Source organism: Aulonocara sp. 'chitande type north' Nkhata Bay, linkage group LG2 (assembly GCF_057382095.1).
Source record: "Aulonocara sp. 'chitande type north' Nkhata Bay isolate Kocher_YH1m ecotype deep benthic linkage group LG2, A_spYH_male_GT1.1, whole genome shotgun sequence".
Taxonomy (NCBI): domain Eukaryota; kingdom Metazoa; phylum Chordata; class Actinopteri; order Cichliformes; family Cichlidae; genus Aulonocara; species Aulonocara sp. 'chitande type north' Nkhata Bay.
In genome coordinates, this window is record NC_141345.1 from 4,123,328 (window position 1) to 4,144,920 (window position 21,593).

Sequence of the window (21,593 nt, forward strand, 5' to 3'; positions counted from 1 at the left end):
TTGTTACTCATTTATGAAGCACAGTACATGTTTCATACTTGTAATTACCGCTACTTTTACATATACCTAAAAAGCTGTGCAAATATGTACCCATAACTTGTTTTTCAAAATATTAATAAAAGGGGTGTGTCTCCAAACAGCCATCTCTTTCCTGACAATTCCCTTTGTGCATATTCTCTTACATATGATAAGTCAACATTGAAACACCTGCGGCTTTTAGTCAGGTGCGGCTAATGTATGTACAAAACAGGATTTCCCCCTGATTTTAGCTTGTACGGCTAATATTCAGGTGCGCTTTGTAGTCCGGGAAATACGGTAAGTTGGTGGTATGTAAGTGCTTATGAAGTGAAGATTTTGAGAGAACTGGCAAATCATAATTGTGAGAAATCACTGTTGAGGACTTCAGAGCATGATTTTAAAATTGCATAACAGGCCTGTGATAAAGCACAAGATTAAAAGGTAGTCTGTATTTTATTGTTCTTATTCTGCCATTGTTTTACTAAGTGTTTTATCCTATTGTAAAGTGTCCTTGGGTGACTTGAAAGGCGCTCATAAATAAAATTTATTATTATTATTAATTACAATAGTTTTATTTTTTTAATTCATGGATACCATGGTTACTTTAAAGGTTTTACAGGATGGAATCTGGAAACATTGGCCACTTCAGTCCTTGTGTCCACTAGGGGTCAGAGTGAACAGGCTAATAAACCGTCCAGCCACAGACTTTCAACATCAGTAACTGTAATAACTTATTTCTAACATTTGCACCCTTCCTCTGTGAATACTGGTGTATTTATAATCCCCTCTAAACTACCCATCCATCATCAAGTATAAATAAAGGGTGGCTTGTAAAGCTGTGCCTTTACTACACTTAACCTTCCTCCCCAAAAAGCCCAAAGTGTACAGAACATTCATAACAGAAAGACGGAATGGTTTCATGATTTTATTGAACATAATGAAACGGTGGACAGGCTAATACACACATTACCTGCTGTAAATTTTACAGCCATCCATAGCTTTTCAACAGGTATCTCACCTATAAAGATGCAACAAAGGCCACCGGGAATGTGTCGACACAGATCTATCAGAGCAAGGCTTTGAATTCCCACAAACAGTAAATATTGAGAAGAACAAATAATGAGGAAAACACATTTTTGGTGGAGCAAAACATTTAAGGCAAGTATAGATTCTGCTTTGTCCTTTGATATCTACAAGGCACCTGCTTATTAAACTCGTTCATTATGAGCAACTTTATCATTTGGAAAGAAACGGAAAGATGATATACATACACATATTCAGTGAATACAGATTAGAAAGTTTTGATTAAAACTCAACGTTCGTCAAATAATCTATATAATAATAATAATAATAGCTTCTTTTAAACCAGCTTAAGAGTTTCACAACACAGGTCTAAGTTTCCTGTTAAGAGCTTACAGGAAATAAACCTGATGCAACCCCTAGCAACACAATGCTGACTAAACGCTCTACACATATTTGTTGAGTAAAGAAGCGTGATCTTTACTGTCATGATGTAGACTTCAAATATTTCTGACATTTTAAAATCCTTTAAAATTTGTTTTGTCCAAAAAAAAAAAAGAAAAAGAAAAAATCTCACTGCTGATATTCTCCATGTAGATGCTAATTTTAAATTAAACATGTCAATTTAAATCAACTTAAGACTTCACTTTCCTGAAATATTTGGTGTCAGCATATTGTTAACAATAACGCAATTCAACTATGTACATATGTTCATTATCACTTAACATCTAATACCATCCACAGGCTGTATACAAAGGATAGATGCAGCCGTTGTATCATAGTCCCGTTGTGCAGACTCGAGCTGAGGGGGATAGCGGTCACCATATTGGGTTTTTATAACTGGATGTGACGAGTGAGGCGAGGATCCGACTGAAAATCCACAGGACACTCCACATTCAGTCACTTGTCAGTCACAAGGCCGGTCTGCTCTAAAGCGTTCCCTGCTTTATCGTCCTGTTTCACTCCAAATAAGAAGATAATTTACAAGATGAACTATATGCTATATTCATTAAGGCATAAAACTAGCAACTGAGATCATAAACTCATAAGGAAAATGTTTATTGAGGTTATAGAAAAGGGGGCATCTTCCCATAGACTTCTGTACAACGGGATGTCTTTTTGCAACCAACGAAGTCGTCCCCTGCAGGTCATTAGAAAGAAGGCACTTCTGCATTAGTTTCACTTTGCAGACCCTAAAGCTACATTTTTATACACAGTCTAAGATGTAATCGCTACCAAATAAAACGTTAGGCAGATAAGCTAAAAATATACATACAACTTTCAAATGGGATCAGAAAGACACTCCAAAAAAACGAATCCTTCCAGTTTGTCTTTAGCACAAAATTCATGGATTGTCATCATTGTTACACGACAATATCGCAAAAAACAGTCCACCTATGGAAAATCATCTATTGTACATGGGATGGTTTTGAAGAACACGCATCTTCGTGTATGACATGACCTCAAAAATCTCAACGGGTTACATGTGGAAGGGACAGTGAGATTCCCAGTAAAGAAAGAAAGGAGATCACAGAATGAGCACGTGAGGTTTGCTATACTAGACTTCCCGGCCAGGACACCACAGTCAGCGTGACTTTATTCTTCTGTAGTTTGAGCATTGGGATGAGAGAGGAGTTGTTCATTCCCACAGTTGTAGCTCCGTTCACCGCCACTATCTCATCACCACACCTGAGAAAGCCACGGGACATTTTCGTTATCAGGGTCGATGCCGAAAAGATGCAGGAGCGGATGATGTAACATGGGAGTCAAAATGTGGTTAACTTACTTGAGGCGTCCATCAAAGTGAGCCGGTGTTCCAGGCACAATGGTTTTGATGAAGAACGGCTGCTGCCCGTGGCTCTCCTCATAACCCCCAACGATGCTGAAGCCCCAGCTCTCGTTGTTGGTCTTCTGCAGGACGATGTCCCGGCACCAGTGCATGTGACTGAAGAAACGAGTCAGAGTCAGCTCTTTCACATAAAGCAAAAACAGCTCAAACAGCACTATGACCGTGATATAAATGATTATACTGAGTTGGCTTTACCTTGGTAATCCCAGCCAGCGAGTCCACAGCGGGGTCCAGTTGAGGGTGTCATCTCGTGAGTCTTCTGCAATGTCGAGTTCGTCATCGTTAGCCTCGGTGTCCTCCTCTGACTCCTCAGACAGAGTCTGAATGACACGAAGCACCACCTGGGACTGAGCTGTCTGAGCCTTCAGCACAGAAACGGCCTCATTGTAGGTCAGCTGAGTCAAATCAACACCGTTGATGCTCAGCAGAACATCACCTGAAGAAATACAGATGATGTTAACAAGGACAAGGCCAGTTCAGTTAAAATTATTGTTTCTGTGTTTAAAGTGATTTTTTTTAAAAACTCCAGATGTCAGTTCAACCACAGAAAAAGTGTGGGATGGATATAATATTTAAAGAGCAGCTCTTAAAGAAGTCAGAGTCAAGGCTCTATTTTAGGACATCCTCTCAGTTTTAATGGTCCTTTAGCAGCACACTGTATCCTGGAAAAGAGGCAGGAAAAAAAAGAAAATTGCCCTTTTCCTGTACTTTTGTAGTGGATTTTCAAACAGAGCTGTCATTTCCAAAATCTTTACACTTATTTATTAAAATACATTGTAATTTTGTTTTCGTTAAAGGCTTAATCGATTGAATTTATGTACAACTATCTCTACAAAAACTGGCTTACTAAATGATTAATCAGTGGACAGAAAAGATGTTCAATTTATTCTGTACAGTGTTGATGGCGTCGATGGTCTTGGAGGTCCAGGGACAGCCAAAAAGGATCCCACATGACTGTAATCATGCATGCCCGTTTATGATGTGTTTAAAAATAGTTTTTTATCCTTAAAGTTACTGTGTAGCCTGTACAGATGACCCAGAGTTTAGGTTTATTAATCAAATGTAATTGACTCTTGTAGTTCTCTTTCAAACATAAATTTAACAAGTCTTACTTTGCACTTTAGTTTATAACCTCTGTTTTGTGCACTGTGTATGTGTGTGTGCACGCACACAAGTGCAACAGCATGTAAGTGAGACTATGATTGCACTCTCCCCTTTATATATATATGTATATATATTTTTTCTTTTTAATTTCTTATTTTATGGAATGCTAAAGTGATTTGAGCCAAATGCCCCCCTGTCAAAGTTGGCCGCCTGTCCAGTTCATCACGATCACCGGCCCTAACCCTGGTTATACATGATAGAAAACTGGCATTTATTTGAAACCCAAAAGTGAAAAGATATCATAGTGACATTTTTTGGGATTTTTACATTTTCTGACATGTTACAGGCAAAAATGATTGAGGATATTTGAAGATGAATTAAATATTGAAATAATTTCTTGCCGTTGCCCTTGGCCAAGAGAGCGTTACAAAGACAAGAACACTCTTTTTATTCCTGTGGTTTGTACCTCTTTTGATGGTGCCATCTCGGTGCAAACAGCCTACAGGCTGCACACTTGTGATGTAAACCGGTAGACGGCTGCGACAATCCCTCCCTCCAGCGATCGTGATGCCGAGGGAAAGCCGAGGCTCCTTTTTCAGACTCACGGTCTTCTCCTGACTAGAAAATCCACCTGGAGGATCCTATGGAAACAATGAGACACATTAACACCAAGCAATAAGAAACATATTGACCATCTTCATTGTATCGGTTTTTAAATTCATGTCCTCTACCTCATGTTTTCTCCACAGGAGTTAACCTTTTTTTCGTTTGGCCTAACATGCCAGCTAATCACATTCTCTCCAGGATCACTGACTTAATGGATCCCCCTTACAAAACCACTTGTAGAAACAAATGTGAAACATCTGAGATGGAGCTGAGAGGTAAGGGCAGAGGGAACGTGTGAGGTTCAGCACTACGCTCTCGTACTGGAAAAGATGTGTGGAAAATGACAACTTCAACCAGTGTCCTTGTGGCTCTCTGGAGTCTGTAAACCATCAGAAGGGAAGGTGGGGGGTTCTTCCTCTCCACAGCAGGGAATCCCCCCCCCCCCCCTTCCCCCCAGCAAGACGAAAAGGCTCGACTCTGCAGGCGAAAGCTAACTGTTACCAGCTTTGATCCTCTGTCTCGCAAAGAAACGGCCAAAAAAAACAACAAGACAGTGGCCCCGTAGCAGCAGAGCGAGCAGCACCCGGGGCCTTTTGATCAGGCCAGAGGGAGGCCCCAAAGAAGGGCTTTTATCTCTGCTCACCATTGCAGGTGTCTGCTCTCACCCCTCAAACGGGGGGTTGCTGTTCTTTCCACTCACTGTGTATGGTACAACTGAGTGTGAGCGACACAGGAGTGAACGTCACAATTACGCCGTGTAAACATAAACATGCAAAGTTTGTAAGACACTGCTACCAACGTTGGGGTGTTAAAAGACAACAGCTGGAAACCACCTGGAAACATGGATATAAAATATATAATTAAAAAAAGACTTGGGAGGAAACTGTTTGTGTGTTACCTTCATGTAGGTGGACCGGCGCCTAAAGTACTGCGGCTCAGGCGTCCTCCTGGATGTTCTGCTGCTTCCTCCTTCCTCTTGAGCCTCCGCAGATCTCATCACCACAAAGTTCACACGCATCTCACTGGCCTGTTGGCACAAAGAATAAAAGCAAATGATTTTACACAAACAAATTTCATACAAAGCTCCTATTATGAATTCCTCTGCCAGGTGGTGTTTACATTGAGGGTTTTGCATGTCTGGTCCACTAACTATCACCTAGGATACATTTTCCATGCTGTGATTGATGGCCCTCCTGGGTGCCTTTGGTCTGTAGAAATTTTAAGATGTATTATGACTTGTAAAGACTTGCTGGGGACAGAGTCCATAATAAACATACTAACAGATGCTTCTTTCATGTCTGTACAAGTTGTAAACAACCTGTGTCCCAAAATGTTGTCAATCAGTTCAATGTTATTTCTTTATATAGCACCAAATCACAACAACATTTGCCTCAAGGCACTTTACATTGTAAGTTAAGGGCTGCACAATAATAATGTTGATGTCACTTTTTGAATAACTTTTGTGATGTGCAAGTCCTTTTTATTCTTTGTGTTTTTACTTACTTTAAACAGCATCTTAACTTTGTTTATTTAAGAAATAAGGGTGCAGTCTGTTATCTACCTGTATAATCTGGGCTGCACTTTCAGGTGTCCCATGCCTCAGGTCATGTCCATTGATGGCCAAAACTTTGTCATTGTTCCTCAGTTTTCCATCCTTAGCTGCCAAACCACCAGCCAGCAGGTCCAAGATAAAAACCCCACTCTCATCTGATTTGCGGATGAGTTTGATGCCGAGCGGCTCTGTGCGCTGGCTCTTCACTAGCGTCACCTGCAGGACTGTACCAGGGTTGTTACTGGAGGTAGCGTTGCTATGGGGACTGTGAGAGCCCGGGGAGACGGTGGAAGTGGGTTGGTTTTGGTCTGAGCGTTGATCCCTTAATTTGAAACCTTTCTCCTGCATGACGGTGAGCCTGAGGAGGGAGGGCAGCTGCAGCACTGCGATGGCCCGAGTGTGGGGAACTGAAGCCAAGCTGATGTCATTCACCTGGAACACGACACCACAAAGAGGAGAAACAACACCGTCACTGATAAAGCAGCTGAGCGCAAACATTACCTGCCTTCACTGTGTACAGTTATTTGTCAAGCATAAAAGAGATCAACCTTTCTTGACAGTGGTGTAATTTGATGTGCTTGGAAATAAAGCTTTGTCATATCTGGCTTTAATGCTATTTAGCATGGTTGCCACAGCAAGATGAACATGCAGATTTTGGGTTGTTCTTGCTGTTAGGCAATAGTACTAACTACCGTGTCGCCCCGCAATACAACGCCCTGCATTAATACGATTTCTGTTTTCCAGAAAAGAGCTGACGCGACCTAATTCAATGATTCTGTACAGTTTTCTTTTCACAGGCGGTCCATTTGTGCTCATTGTGTTTCAGCTTCTTTAACACAATTTGGTTACTTTCATAAGTTTCTTTCGGCTGGACAGAAACACCAACTGGCATGGATGCAAAAATAATTGCTATTAAGCAGTACAATACATTTTAGGTTGGATTTTGAACTGTCAGTGAACAGCCTGTACTCATCTGCGTCGTACACACAACCCAACAAACCCTCAACATGAACGCAATAAAGAAAGTTATCATCCATTTCAATGAAGGAAGATGATTCTTCTCATCACGTCCTGCAGATGGAGTAAACTGGCGGCTGATCACTATATACTATTGTGAGGTAAATGAATTGAAAAGAGAGGGGGAGCCATGCAGGATGCCATATACAGACAGAGAAGCAGAAGGGCAATGGCATAAAATTCAAATAAACATCTCCAGTAGAAAGAATTTTTTTTTCCTGTAGTCAGGAAGTTTTTCTCACTCAGTCTAGACCCAAGCCACTCAGTTGTTTCTTTTGGAAGATCCAAATCTCATATTAAGTCATTTAACTCTGAGTAAATAACTGCGAGTAATCTTCAAAGTCCTCATCACTAGAATGTTGTGCATCTGGAGACAAAACACCATCACACGCTCGTCTCTCATCAGCTGGAAAAAATGAGCGGTGGCATTTCATCTAAATGTGGTGCAGGTCTCATGGCTGATGGCAGGTTAGGGGAACTGATAAATGATGCAGTTTTTGAACTGTATCCAGAAATATTGACTAAACAGAAGCCACAAAGCCATTCTGTGGCTTCCTCCATGCCACTGAAAACATTAAAACCAGACTTATTTTGCCCTTGGTTGTCTAATTTCATACCAAAATAAGCAGAGCATGTTTTTTCCACAAAACCTGTTATGTTTTGTTGTTATTTGGCTGAAGTGAAGCATCCACAGATAGGAAAAACATCTGGATCATGTTTATAATTGCCATTTGTAAAAAAAAAACAAAAAAACAACAACAAATTAGTATTACTTTTGAAATCAGTGTTACATTTAATAATCATTATTAAAAGGGAGTGACTGGAGTCAGGTGGGGACGCCTAAGGGAGGCTCAGGCCTCTCATACTGTCACTACAAACTGTGGATTATTGCTGTAGTTTAAAGTTCATCAGCCCTCAGGGGCCCCCCCACTGGCCTGGGCGCCCAAGCAAGGTGCTGCTTGCCACCAGGCAAGGCAGGCAACTGCTTATCTGTCTGGAAATTCGAGCTTCCTCCCACAGTCCAAAAACCATGCATGTTAGATTAACTGGGTATTCTAATTAGGTGGGAGGTATAAACGTGAGTGTGAATGATTGTCTGTTTCTCAGCGTTAGCCCTGAACTGGAGACGCTGAAGGAGAAGGATGGACATTACACTTTAGTTTTGTTGTCCTCTTAATAAAATAATCACGATTATCACAGCTACGTAAACATTAATTCCAAGTCTCTTCTCTTTGAAGTCTGCCTCACAAATCTAAGAACAGGCCTCAGCAAAAAGCAGTCTGTTGTTTCAATCATCTTTTTAGGTTCACAAACAAAGGAAGCAATTGTTTCGCGTCCTGAAAGCGAGCTGTTCTCCGGTACGGTTTTTGTTTTCATTTCCAGGTCTGGGATTGCTTAGCTTTAGAGGAAAAGTTAAAATGTATTTCACAGAAAATTTATTTCAGAGTAATGTGAGGGTAGAAATCGGATGTGGAATATTCTTGTTATTGATATTCTGCACTCCCATTATTCTCTGCGGAAACCAAACGCAGTTCCTCCTTAATGTTTGAAGACTATTAAAGTGAAAGGCAGTGGGTTAGTCAGTTACACCAACAAAGTAAAGTTGCTCAAGCTAACATGACGCACTTGTGCCAGGTAATATTAACCACGCCTTGTTGCCATGGAGACAAAACTTGTTTATCTTGAATGTCTACTTTCCCACCCCCTCTAACGAGCAGTGTGTTTACAATACCATGAGAAGTAGTCATAAGGTGTTGTGTGCGAAACAATTTTGACCTCAACTGTCACGCTATGCCACGACACGAGATTTCTAAATCCCAACACTGAATAACAGCTGAATACGACTTAATCCCAGCTCTTCCCTCGTTTTTGTTTTCTCTCACCTCTAAAATATGGTCTCCTGGTGCCAGCCTGCCATCCCTAGCTGCTATTGAGTCCCGCACAATTTCTTGTAGGACTATGTTTCCCAGCGGTGTGTCTTTCCCCCCCACGATCCGAAGGCCCAGCTCCTCTCCGGGTTCATCTCTGATCAGCTCCACGACAGTGGCCTCGGCCACCAAACTGGACCGCAGCGAGTTGTTGTCTGTAGGAGAGGGAAAAAGAAAAGCAACAGTAATAAACATGGCTGTATGTCCTGTTTACTCCCAGTTCTCTCCTCTTTTTCACTGGAATGAACCTTGCAAAATACCCAATGCAGGAACACCAGCAGAAAGAAGGAAACAAACAAATATAATCATACAAGTTTGAGCTGTTTGGAGTCCAGCTTGACTCTGATTAATTATGTTTTTGTTTTTTGTTTTTTATCTTTGTAAACTGTTCTTATCTTCCAAATATGGTAACTCGCCCACAAGTTAAATTCTAACCCTACTTTACTGAGGTGTCACACTTCCATAGATCCAAAAACACAACAGAAAAGGCAAAGCTGGTTCAATTCAGTGGTGTAAAAATACAGCTATTCACACCAGCACTTTAAATTGTTTTTATTCCCTGCAGGATGTTTCAACACGGCATGCAAGTAAATTGTTAGCATAAACAAAACCTGCTCAAATCCCAGGCTTGGATCTAGAGCAGGGCGATATGACCAAAAACATTTATCACGATATACATTTGAAAATTTGCGATAACGATATAACTGACGATATAACTGACACTAGACAAAATACTTTACAACTCCACAACTTTATTAGTGCAAAAAAAAAAAAAAAAAATCAATGTATTTTCACTTAAACAAGCAGCTGTTTTTTATGTGGATTAAAGTTATATAAAAATTTAACAGTGCAAATGCAAAATCCTTGCTGACAGTTTAACCAAAAGGCATTTCCAGTGGAAATTGGCCGACATATCCTCAGCATAACCATGTATAATATCCACAAAACTTAAAAAGAGGTTATACACACACAATATGGTAATATTATGTTGAAGCACAGTACGTATCACTCCGCGAGGCTCCTGCCTACAACAGCCATTATGCTCCGACAGCCCATCAAGCGGTGCGGCTTCGTAGCTTAGCAAAGTCGTACTAAAACATTTGACAGATTTTCCAGCGCCGTGTACATAAAATCGTTTCGAGGTCAGTAAACACAACCAGAATTCATACATAAGGCACACGGGATTATAAGGGGCTCTGTCGATTTTCAGAAAAATCAAAGGATTGATTTTAAGTGTGCCGTATTTTCCAAAAAACACGACAATAACGACGGCCCGCAAGCATGCGCTACCAAAAATAGTGCTTTGTTGTGTATCTGACGGACGAAAGCTAAACCAGTTCCACACCACTGAAGTTGCAGCATTTTTACAAACCAATTCTGGTTCATCCGTTTCATTTAACAATCCGCCTTCGCCCTTCTCATTCTCCGTCGCCGCCATGCTTTTTCCGCCATGTGCGTATGAAAACAAAGGCACTGCGCATGCGCCACTTGAAAAGTGATATTTTCGCGATATTCATTTTCTTATCGTTGCCCGACATTATACCGGTATTACCGTGAACGGTATAATACGGCCCAGCCCTACTTGGATCATCAAATGGGACACTGCCATTAGGACAGAGGATGAGGGGAGGAAAAGAAGCTATAAAAGGAGCATGAATTGTGCTGACCATTTAATAATATTTTCATTGTCATCGTGATATAAACCTACTAAACAAGTCTCCTAAGGCTGTCTGAAAGGCAGTGAATAGGAAAAGTAATTCATATTAAAACACATGAATACCTTCACACTCAACATGCAAATATTTGACAATGTTCAATAAAAACTTTTTCTTAAAAAAATAATAAATTCTTTATTCAGTAAACATAAGGTATTTAGCGCTTGGTCGCAGTGCCAGCAGCGTGCCTTTTAAAACCACAGAAATTGGAAGCTTAGTGCATATTTATTTCATAGACCCAGTATACAAACATTTTCATTGACTGAAACTACAGAAGAAAATAGTAGACGCAATCTAAACAGTGACGAGTGACTCCAGAAACTATTTGGAAGCAAAAACAGGCCCTTCAACACATTAATGGTCTGTGACTATGTGAGGGTCTGTTCGAGTCTTTGTAAAGGTCAGTTGTCCCACAAAACACTACAGCGCAATGCATCAACGACACATGCATTCTTCAGGTGAATACGGGGCATAACGGCTACTCGTCCATGGCGTCTGTAGCTTTCCACATTCTCTTACTTATTCACTTTCTATTTCACCTCGCATAAAGTTAGCTCAGATACACTGATAGCTTGTTTACACATTTCAAGATGCCTCTTACCCCATCACCTCTTTTCTAGCGATGTCACAAGCTCTCAGTAAACGCCCTATTAAGCACAACTAAGTTACAGGGGATTTATACTTAAATCTACCCTGGACCTGACGTGCACCTCCATGTCAGTAGATTGTGATTGCCCTGCTCAGTACTCCAGATACCTCCTGTGTATGTCTGGCAACTTTGGTGAGAATGATATTAATCATTGCTTCAGTTTCTGAATTTGCAGATGTGTGCAAATTCTCAGAGGGAGAATGCTGCAACTATCAGAATGGTTGAAGGCAGTGGAAAAACATTATATGTCCATATATGGTACATTATATGGACCATATAATGTACCACAAGTATTAATGTTGGTGTTGGCCAGTTGTTTAGGTTAAACATTACATATAAAGGATCAATGTTGTAATCAACTGTTAGTTGACTTATACTTTAAAACAACTCTACAGAAATAGAATCCAAACTTTAAATGATCTTCCTGTTGCTGCAAAATTCACAGAAAACCCAAAGCGTGAAGAGCAGGCTGTAGGAGCATTTTTTGTTATGTTTGTGTTCAGATAAGCTGAGCATATCTTGTGCTCATCTTTTTTCCTGAATGCAGAGACAGATATGATCGTCTCCTTTAACTCCCAGCAAGACATTTTGGTGAGAAAAACACCGTCTTCACCAACATTTTAGAAATGTCTATTTTCCCATAGATACTTACATGGAATAACACACTATGACATAAACCAGTAAATCTGTGTCGTTTGTGTTTCCGGGATGCGCTGAAGAGTATCGTGAAAAGGAAACAGAGTGACGCAGAGTGGACCTCAGTTTGTGATTATAACAGTGAGATAGCGCAAACTCTGCTGCACTGCACAGCCTCGCTCTTCCGTGGAAATGGCCTGTGCATACACACAGACCATACAAGTACTTACATGCTTACTCCTCAGCAATACTACCAATGTATTTGCTCCCATTCAGTTAGAAAGCTATGAATTTTACTAGCGGCAAAGATGGTGAAACCTGGATTATTCAACATGATGAAGTTTTCATGCTTGGGGGGGGCAGCATTACTAAACATATCTAACATCATTCTAGATTTATGAGTCTGCTGAGATTTTAACAGAGATCTTTCAAAAATCAAATGACAGATTATAGTTGCACAAATATAAACTTCACTGTGGACACCTGGTACCAGTTGCTTGGCAACTGTGTTTTACTGAACTTTGGTCGGTGATGCCGGCTTGCAAGTTGCTTTCAGGGTTTTTCCCACCCATGATGCAACTGTCTGGTTAAACTGTGTGTTAGCTGGTACATGTTCCTACAGCCAGGCTGATGATTCACCTGAGACAGACAGAATCAAACCCTTAAAGGCTAAAAGCAGCAAATCGAGTGTGTGCCCTGACAATCACCCTACCAACTGGAAATATTCCTGTTAAGCCTAGAAGCTTCTATAAAGATTATTTGGTACTGTTCTAACGCACACCCTGAGAAATTGCGGGTTTTAAAATAATAAAATAACTCCATACCTTCCTCACCTTCCTCATAGGCAGGATTAATGAGCCCAGGCTCGGGCTGATCCCGGGTTGAATTTCGAGACAGTGTTGCTGAGTGTTTCGCATCTCCAGACCCTTCTCCGTCACCCTTACGTCCCTTTAATTCATTCCATGAGGGCCTCTTCCTCTTCTCTGCTTCCTCTCTGAGTCTTCTAAAAACAGGACATCTGAGGATTGACAGAAGCATGAAGAACATTAAAGTGGGTGAATTAGTGATGTTAAAAGGAGTTTAAAGAGGATCTTTTATTACAATTTGGAGCTACAGCTTTATATTCTTTTACTAGAGTATCTTTCCAAACAATTCTCATTTCCCTTATGCTGTGCAGCCCATCAGTCCATCCACTGTCTGAAACAAGCTGCTTTTACTTCCATCCCTTCCCTTTAAAAAACAACTTTCCTCTAATTAGCTGCTCATCAGAAACAACGTTTGAAGAGCAGTTAGGTGATGAAGCTGTGTTCAAGACCAGTGCTGTTGAGATGACAACACCAAGGAAATCCCCTCCCATTGACATCATACAGATCTGACAGAAAAGAAAAAAAACCGAGCATTACAGCTGTCGGAGTTTTTGGCTCAAAGGAATTAATTCTACATATGATTACATCATTTGAACTTTGGCCACATTTAATAGGAGATCCCACCTTTGTAGCTGTATTCATATATAAGTGAAGATAATGAAAAATATTATAGATACATGTACAGGAACGGCTGAAAATGAACTCAGGGAACAAAATTCAATGTTAACTGGGTTTTGTGAGAGCAAAGAGACCAGAGGAGAAGCACTATGCAGATTTCTCTGCATTGCAGAGTGTCTGTTGAGACAGGCTGAATCTGATTAAGCCTGTGCTGGAACCGGTGCCTGGTCTTCATGCCTGAACTTTGCCTCCTCACTGTTTACACAGAGAAGCTGCAGCAAGCTAATTTTCCTCCCACAACTGACTGCGTCATAGCGGCCACTGGATGATAAGCACCACACTCTCCATGTGAAAACAAGAAGAGTGACCTGTGCCTCGTATTGAACACAATAACTACACAGCTGTGTGTTCACAGACAAACTATGCTACCAGCAGTAGCTGGTAGAGTTTCAAAGAGGACACAGCTACGGTGGCCCTGAAAGGTCAAACGGACTGCGAGTTAAGAAAACACCAACAAACGGAAAAGCATACAAAACATGACTAAAATAGAAAAAAGAACGGATATAGAAAAAAAAAAAACACATGACAAGAAGTAGAAAAACATAAAATCTCACAAAATACAACAGGAGTGTTTATGTGACACAATAACATGATGGACCAGGTGCAAATGTAACAGAAACCAAAACACGCAAAGGTTTGCACTTCTGGTGTTTGAGGATTCATCTGTGTTGCGAGAGAGAAAAAGATGCAGGTGATATGCAGTTTAAACACATGATTCATATAATACTGTAGATACGTGTTTGTTATTAGCCTGTTAGCTTGTCACTTTTTATTTTTAAATGGCTTTTGCTGCATCTTTTCTATTTCTGTTGCATTTTATTCAACTTCCATTGTGTTTTGTGTGTTTTCTTAAGCTTGAGCACATTTGACCTCTCAAGGCCACCGTACAAAAACACAGCTATAGACGTTATGTTTTTCTTTTCTTTTTTTTCCCGGCAAAGTAATCAGAATTTTCTCACAAAACCCTGCAGATCTTGTGTTTATCTAAGTTTTTCTTCTTGTTGTCGTTTCGACGAGAATGGTAAGCTACAATACTCGTGCCTGTAAGCCAAATATGAGGCTATAAATAACAGTTATCTTAATCGACAAACTGGAAAAAGGGAACAAATTTAGGTGGCTCTTTCCAAAGCTTAAAAAAAAAAAAGAAAGAAACTGCCTTCCAGCACTTAGTCATCTTACTAATTAACAAGCCTGCAATATAAATCTTTAATCTGTCACATGAATCCCCCTGTAAATCTGTGATATGGCCACTTTACACATCAACTGTCAGATTAACAAACAGTTTCCGCAGTTCTGCAAGGTGGACAGGCTAGATGTCTTCAAGCTAGGCTAAACTAAACGAAAGCCAGCTGTAGCTTCAGATTGAGTAAACAGCCATTCAACACTTGTCTTAACTCTTACCTAAAAAGCAAGAAAGCAAATGTTTCTGAAAAAGTGCAACAGTTCTTGTGACAACCACATGGCCGATGAGTTAGGTCGCTGGTAGTTTACACAAGAAGGCATCAGAGATGAACATGAATATAACATAGGACACATTACATAAACACCATCATAAACTACAACCTTTGTCTGAAGCAGGCAGATGGTTCAAAATGAAGGAAAACTAGGTAAAACTATTGCACTGCGTATAATGTCGTCATAAGATACTCATAATAGCTTTAGAGTTTCATGTGTGTTAGAACTGTGAAGGTCAAACAGTATCCACAGTCAGCATCCCACTGAGTCTTACCTGTTGTGCAGGTGAGGCTGCAATTCACAGCGCTGCATCGTCTGCTGGCACTCCGCACAGTGTGGGCACATAACGGTCAACTTGTCCAGCAGGTTCCTGACCAGCAGGCTGGAGGGACGGCACTGATGTAACTGCAGCCGCTGGCGGTCCACAGGGCAGAAGTCCTGCTCCTTCAAAAAGCTGCTCAAACAATGAAAGCAGTAAGTGTGGCCGCACGGTGTGTCCATTGGCTTCAGTAAAGGCTGCAGACAAATGTGGCAAACCAGTTCATCGTCCACCTCATCCTGGTACTCGTACAAGTGGGAGTCCTGGCTGTCGTGCTGCTGGCCGCACTCCTTACAGACGCGTGCCCACGACAGGCCCACAGTGCTGCTGCCGCTAACTTTGGTTTCTGTTGTAGCCATTATCTGAGAGAGCTCAGTCCAGTTTTCTGTGTCTGGAAAGGATCAGCGCGCTCTTATCTCCTCACAAACTCTTTTAGTATATTTCATAAGTCTACGTTTGCATTCCCACAGCCAAATCCACTCCAGCAGTGAAACAGTTTATCCAGAGTCGAAAATGTTATCTCCACATCTTCATGTTGATTCTCTGTTGAGAGAGAAACACAGTTAAGTGTACAGCAGACCATTCCTACTTAAACTGGGCAGCTACACAGGAAATGACAAATCCACAAAGCTGCAGCAATATGGCAGAAAGCTACAGCTGCTTCCTCTCAGCAAGTTTCCTGAGGGACAAAAGGAATTCTCATCTCAGCTAAAAGTCACAGTGCTTCTCACTGAAAGCGCTGAACTCTGTGAAATGAGCCAGAAGAAAACAGACTAAAGTCAACCTTCTGTTAATGGGAAGGAACAAAGGCAAAGCACGCACGGGAGTAAGAATTCTGAATGAACTGGGCAGAAACGCAATCCCCTTCACTAATGACCCCTTGCACCCAAACGGCAGTGGTCTCTATCCCTTTGTGCAGGTCGTAATCTCCTTTTAATTCCCTCTCATAAGAAGAGCACTGATTAGAGAGAAACTGGAGAACTTTTAGACAACCTCTCCAAATAAGAACAAATGAAGAAACATCACAAATTACACCAAATGTACTGAGGTGGATATTGTGAAATCTCCCACCGAGGACACATCATCCATCAAAACAGTTTGTTTGCGGATGGAAATAATCAGTGATTATTTATTAACTGCTTTATTAACTTGATTAGCAAAATAGCTTGATGTACTTTCAGAATACTTTGGACTGTCAGAAAGGCTAGGAAATCCACAAATACCATCAAATACCATCATAAGACACATGGCTTTATCTTACTGATGCAAATCAACTAAAGACAAATGTTCTGTTGCACATAAGAACATGACAAAATGAGCCACCACAATAAAGTCCCTATGTTCAGGTCCCCTGTCTTTGTGATCGCAGCGCTGATTTCAGACACAAAAAGACTGCTTTATCTTCGGTGTTATTGAAGCGACTCACCCGAGAGGATATCTTTGCTGTCAAGCGCCCAGTAGCCACTGCACGCAAAGGAGAGACTCTAGCAGTTGCCTGAAGCCTGAATGAAACCAGAACCCTGCCTCCTCACCAGCAGACCGTCAGAATAATGACTGTGTGTGTGTGAAAGAGAGAGAGAGAGAGAGACTACGTGTGTGTGTGTGTGTGTGTATGTGCATCAGTGTGGATGTGTATGAGCTCCAATTGCACCGGTGTGAGGAATGCAGAGGGGAATTGAATATAACTAGGCACCATGAGAGGAAAGGAGAAATGGTTGTTCTGCCTCCATCATCAGTGCCTCGGTGTGTGTGTGTGAGTGTGTGTATGTGAGTACGTGCGTAGGTTTGGGGGTTGGTGGCTCAGACTGCTGATGTTGCACTACCACAGGTAAAGTACTCTCAGTAGCTGAATGAATGACTGCAAACACAAAAGCCTGGTTATAAATATGTGCAAACATCTCTCCATATACATGTACACAGGCATTCTCCCTACTCTTTCTTCACTTTGTACAGCCGATACCCATTCCTGTTACGAATCGGGGTCAAGGATACTGTAGCACAGAGACACACAGAGTAAAAACCAGGCTACGCTCCATTTACCTTGAAAACACATCACTCGGTGGATGACGGTAAAGTAAAATCCACCATCTGAATTAATGAAGAGGTAACAATTCAGCCAGGCTTTACATTAAAGGTGCATTTGATTTGTGCTACAGTGACATGCACTAGCTAGTCTTAGAGAGCTTCCGAAAGGTTTTGTATTCCAACACGCCCTCATTAAACATGGCTTCATAGGAGGATAAATAGCATCCTGAAAAATGATGGTAATCTCAGAATCGCTGGCTGTAACGCTATTAGCCTTTTAACCATGTTCCTTTAAAAAAAAAAAACAAAGCAAAAAAAAAAAAAAACATGACCTCGATCAAAGTACTCATCTTTCTTGGGAATTCCCACGTGAAATGGAGAGTTTTCAAAAAGTTACAGCATAATGTGGTCAAGTAACAACCTCCAGGGCTGAAAAATGAAGCCAAAGTAAGAAAGCGCTACAAACTGCAGGCACTGCTTTTGTTTCAAAGCGTGTTAATCTCTTTAAAATGTCCAATGTCAAAGCAGAAAAAAACCACTTTAAAACTATGCAGAAAAAAAGGTTTTTTGTCTCTATAGGTCATTCTACGCTTCATAACAGGTAAAGATGAATATTTCATAGCTGATCCATTTAAATTGTGTTATTAAGTTTGTATTAAGTATTAGAGGTGTGGAAATGATAAAGTGTCTACTTTAAAACAAAATTAAAGCCCACGCTTATGAAACCAGCGGTTTTGAAATAGATATGGTGAAATATGTTAAGAGGCAACCAAAGAGGAAAGGCTACACCAGGGAACACCTTATCCAAATCAAATGCCTTGTAGTCATGTGACAGCGTAAGCTTTTGAAGGAAGTGTCTGTGGCCCTACAGAGTACTTTGGTCTCTTTTAGAGGATTACCTGAGGTGGCGTTTCTTCAAAGCCGGGCCCAATCCCATGCCTTGATAGCTGATATGAGTGAATCACATGTGCTGCCACACCCTCGGTGAACACAGGTGAGACCATGTTAGACAGTAATTTCTCAGGTCCATGAGACAGGAGGTGTGCCATGTCTGCCTCTACCTTCCATTAATGTCTGGCATTAAATGACAATACCGCACTTAGAATGGAAAATTAATGGAATTAGTTACCCAGACATGAATAACTCTTAATCATCAGGCGAGCATTTCTCAGAGATTAAACCACATTTTTGCTTATGACTTGAATATGTTCTGAAGCCTGTAATTCCTTAAGAAAATTACACTGCCTTGTTTTTCCTCAGTCCAGATGATGAATCGTTCCAGTGGTCAAGGTAACGTGAGATAAGCAGGATGCCAGGAGACTAGGGAGAAATGTCTTATCATCCATGGTGGAAGTCTGACTGATTACTCTGTGTGTATGTTTTACTCCCTGTTTGTAACTCTTAGCTTTCAGTAACTTTATTATCTATAATAAAGATTACTTTTTGATTGCAAGGACTATTTTTTCTCTTGAGCGTCTTGAACTGAAATTGAATCTAATCTTTATAATCAAAGTTCAACGCCACGTGTTTTGAGCAGTCTCTGAGAAATCTTATGTAACTGCTATAGCAACAGGATGCAAAGTCCTCTGTTTTAAATACAATCACCAGTATTTGCATTGCATATCTACTGTGTGTGGACAAAATCAATAATCATTTCCAACAACACAATAAAACCATAATTTGCCAAAAATGCCTTCCCCCAGTTTAGCTTCTCTTTGGCTCAAATATACATACAAGTAAAGCTTCTTAAAGCAGACTCGTGCACAGTGTGGTGTGGAGCCAGTCTCATAACCACAAATCATGCACAGAGGTCAAGCTTGTTTGCACAAGGCATACAAGCCTCCCAGTATACAGCAGCCAAGCAAACACCACATATGTATGTAATTTCATTATGTTATTACAGAGAGAAAAGTGGGGCTGTAATTCATGAACAAAATCCCCACAAAAAAATCCTCAGCAGAGGATTACTTTGTCAACAGTTTCTTTCTTTTTTTAAATTTCTAATAGTTCAGCATTAAAAAAATTGCATCCTCTGCTCTGGATTCATTTACAGCAGGAGTGACACAAATATAAGATTCCTGTGTATTTGATTCAAGACGTATAGTTATTTAACTGAAACAGGTTAACTTAATCCAACTGTGAACAAAAGAACAAAAGCAGTTTCAAGCCATTACAATAACAACACCACTACACACAATTACACTATAACAGTATAAATTTAATACCAATAGCACAAACAAAAAAAACAGGCCCACTGAGGCATTTTGTCCATTTGTAAACTAAAAATAATGAGTTTACTCCAGAGGCAACCTAGCAAGAAAAGATAAATCAACGCATATCAACTCTAGCAAACCTCCATCGAGATCTGGCAAACACACAGTCAGTGTTAAATACCAGAGCTGTGTGGTAATCAACCAACACCTGCGGCAAGGTCTTTAACCCTTAGAGAGTGTTGCAACCAATACACAAAAGACCCACGCACACATAGTGAAGTTTTTATGTTTGTGCCACTTTTGCAGCTTGTAAGTGGTGAAAGAGGTTCTTAAGCATAATGGCTTCTTTAGAGTACATTTATTCTAATATGTGGTGATAATATAAGTCATATACGGTATTAGTTTTCTGGGTAAGTAGACATGTTTTGATCACATGCCACAAAAAACAAGTAGTCTTCACTGCACTGATGTGGAACATCTGGAGTTCTTTGTGGTTTTAGTTTAGGAACGACTGATCCTATTGAGGGCTAAAGGCCACCGTTGGGGAGTGTCTTTGGTTTACATCAAACAGAGTTAAGGTCGATTGTATTTTTCAAAACATCAGGATGAATCAAGGTTTCTCAGCAGAACATCACATTTAAGTAAATGCTAACTAACAGACCCGGTCAGTGGATTTAATACTGTGGCTCATCTTTATTATTTCCTCTCTGAAATTTACATTTCATAGAAATAATAAGGAAAGCAGGCTAAAAACTTCAAACGCCTTCAGATTGAATAAATAACCATTTTCTCTGCATAGTTAAAAATTTCGCACATGAAAAAACAGATACTCGGTGACAGCAACAGGGGCATCTGCGATCATTTTCCACTCTGCCTGCCTGGATGTGCGTGCTGTCACTGCCACCATAAATAACTCACTGTCCCTCCATTGACAACCGACGGCTGTTGCTGAGCTCCTAATCACAACACCACCTTGACAGATCCAAATGACAGAGGGGGCAATAAAAGCAGCTCTTCATAGGTATCGGCCAGGATACTGGTTAATGAGGCAGGTAAAGTGAGAGCATGAAGACATTGCTTCACCTTCAGCTACACCGTGTGTGCCCCGCGGAGAAAGCGCTAACTGCTACACACCTTGAGCGACTTACTTTTCCGTGAAAGCGCGAATTTTGCGCTCTAAGACTCGTTTACGCGAACAGAGTGCTCACATGAAGCGTAAAAGAAAGAATACAACGGCTACTAATGATATTTGTACACAGAAACGAAGAGAATTTGCCAAAGTCGAAGCCGAAACTCGTCTTACCTGTGTGAAGGTTGTTTTCCGGAAGCAGAAGCAAACGTGTCGCAAGCTAGAACAGCGAGGTCTTTGTGAAGTCGGACAGCAGCGAAATGAAAACGGCACAAAGTCTGGCCAGTGTCTCCCCCGAGCTGGTTTTTATTAACTACTTTTTTCTTTTCTTTCTTTCTTTTTACCACATAGCAGCCGTTGACCTGTCCCAGGTGCAGCTGAACCTGCAGGCGAAGACTGGGCGTCTTTCCCAGTTTCGAGCAAACACACTGAACCAAAAAGAGGTTGAGCACCGGAGGGAAGTCCATGCAGGTGTACACAGTACCGTCCCCCTTTTCCAAGGCAGTAGGTTTTACATAACAGCCCGCTCTTTCCAGGCAGACAAAACACTCTTTCAAAGCAGTAACTCACCCCAAAGCATTATATTTTGCTTTGATATCTAACTCTATATATCCATCTATGACAAAATGGAAAAAACACTCCCATTATTTTAAAAAGAGACGCATATTCATGCCTTTTTTAAAATTTTATTTTCATTTTTTTTAATGATACACAAAGTATGCAAGTAATTAATTTTTTCACTTTTTCAAAGTGCCTTCATCTCAGTTATTGTGAGTTTTGTACAGTGCAACATTCAGTTTTAGATGTGTGAGGT

The 21,593-nt window shown here is 40.7% G+C and overlaps 1 protein-coding gene across 2 annotated transcripts; it reads right to left on the minus strand.

Annotated features, from left to right (window-relative positions):
* Positions 1 to 930: 930 nt before the first annotated feature.
* On the minus strand, positions 931 to 21,235 carry lnx2b (ligand of numb-protein X 2b). 2 transcript variants are annotated; one of them, XM_086302784.1, is made up of 10 exons: positions 20,954 to 21,235; positions 15,368 to 15,955; positions 12,928 to 13,112; positions 9,050 to 9,249; positions 6,159 to 6,581; positions 5,496 to 5,624; positions 4,458 to 4,632; positions 3,083 to 3,323; positions 2,825 to 2,983; positions 931 to 2,727 (listed from the first exon to the last, which is right to left on the minus strand). In XM_086302784.1, the coding sequence occupies exons 2-10, from the start codon at positions 15,769 to 15,771 to the stop codon at positions 2,592 to 2,594; spliced, it is 2,052 nt and encodes a 683-aa protein (XP_086158910.1). In that variant the 5' UTR covers positions 15,772 to 15,955; positions 20,954 to 21,235; the 3' UTR covers positions 931 to 2,591. The 2 variants fall into 2 exon arrangements, with proteins under 2 accessions (XP_086158910.1, XP_086158900.1); XM_086302774.1 differs by having other exon boundaries at positions 12,919 to 13,112; positions 20,954 to 21,234.
* Between the last annotated feature and the right edge of the window lie 358 nt (positions 21,236 to 21,593).

What these genes read in the sequence shown, in the direction of transcription:
- lnx2b (XM_086302774.1), bottom strand. Translation starts at nt 15,771, where the DNA reads ATGGCTACAACAGAAACCAAAGTTAGCGGCAGCAGCACTGTGGGCCTG. An exon ending in CTATGAGGAAGGTGAGGAAG is followed by an intron (nt 9,250 to 12,918) that starts GTATGGAGTTAT and finishes CCTCTCCTACAG; the next exon opens with ACAACAACTCGCTGCGGTCC. An exon ending in CGCTGGCTGGGATTACCAAG is followed by an intron (nt 2,984 to 3,082) that starts GTAAAGCCAACT and finishes TCGTTTCTTCAG; the next exon opens with TCACATGCACTGGTGCCGGG.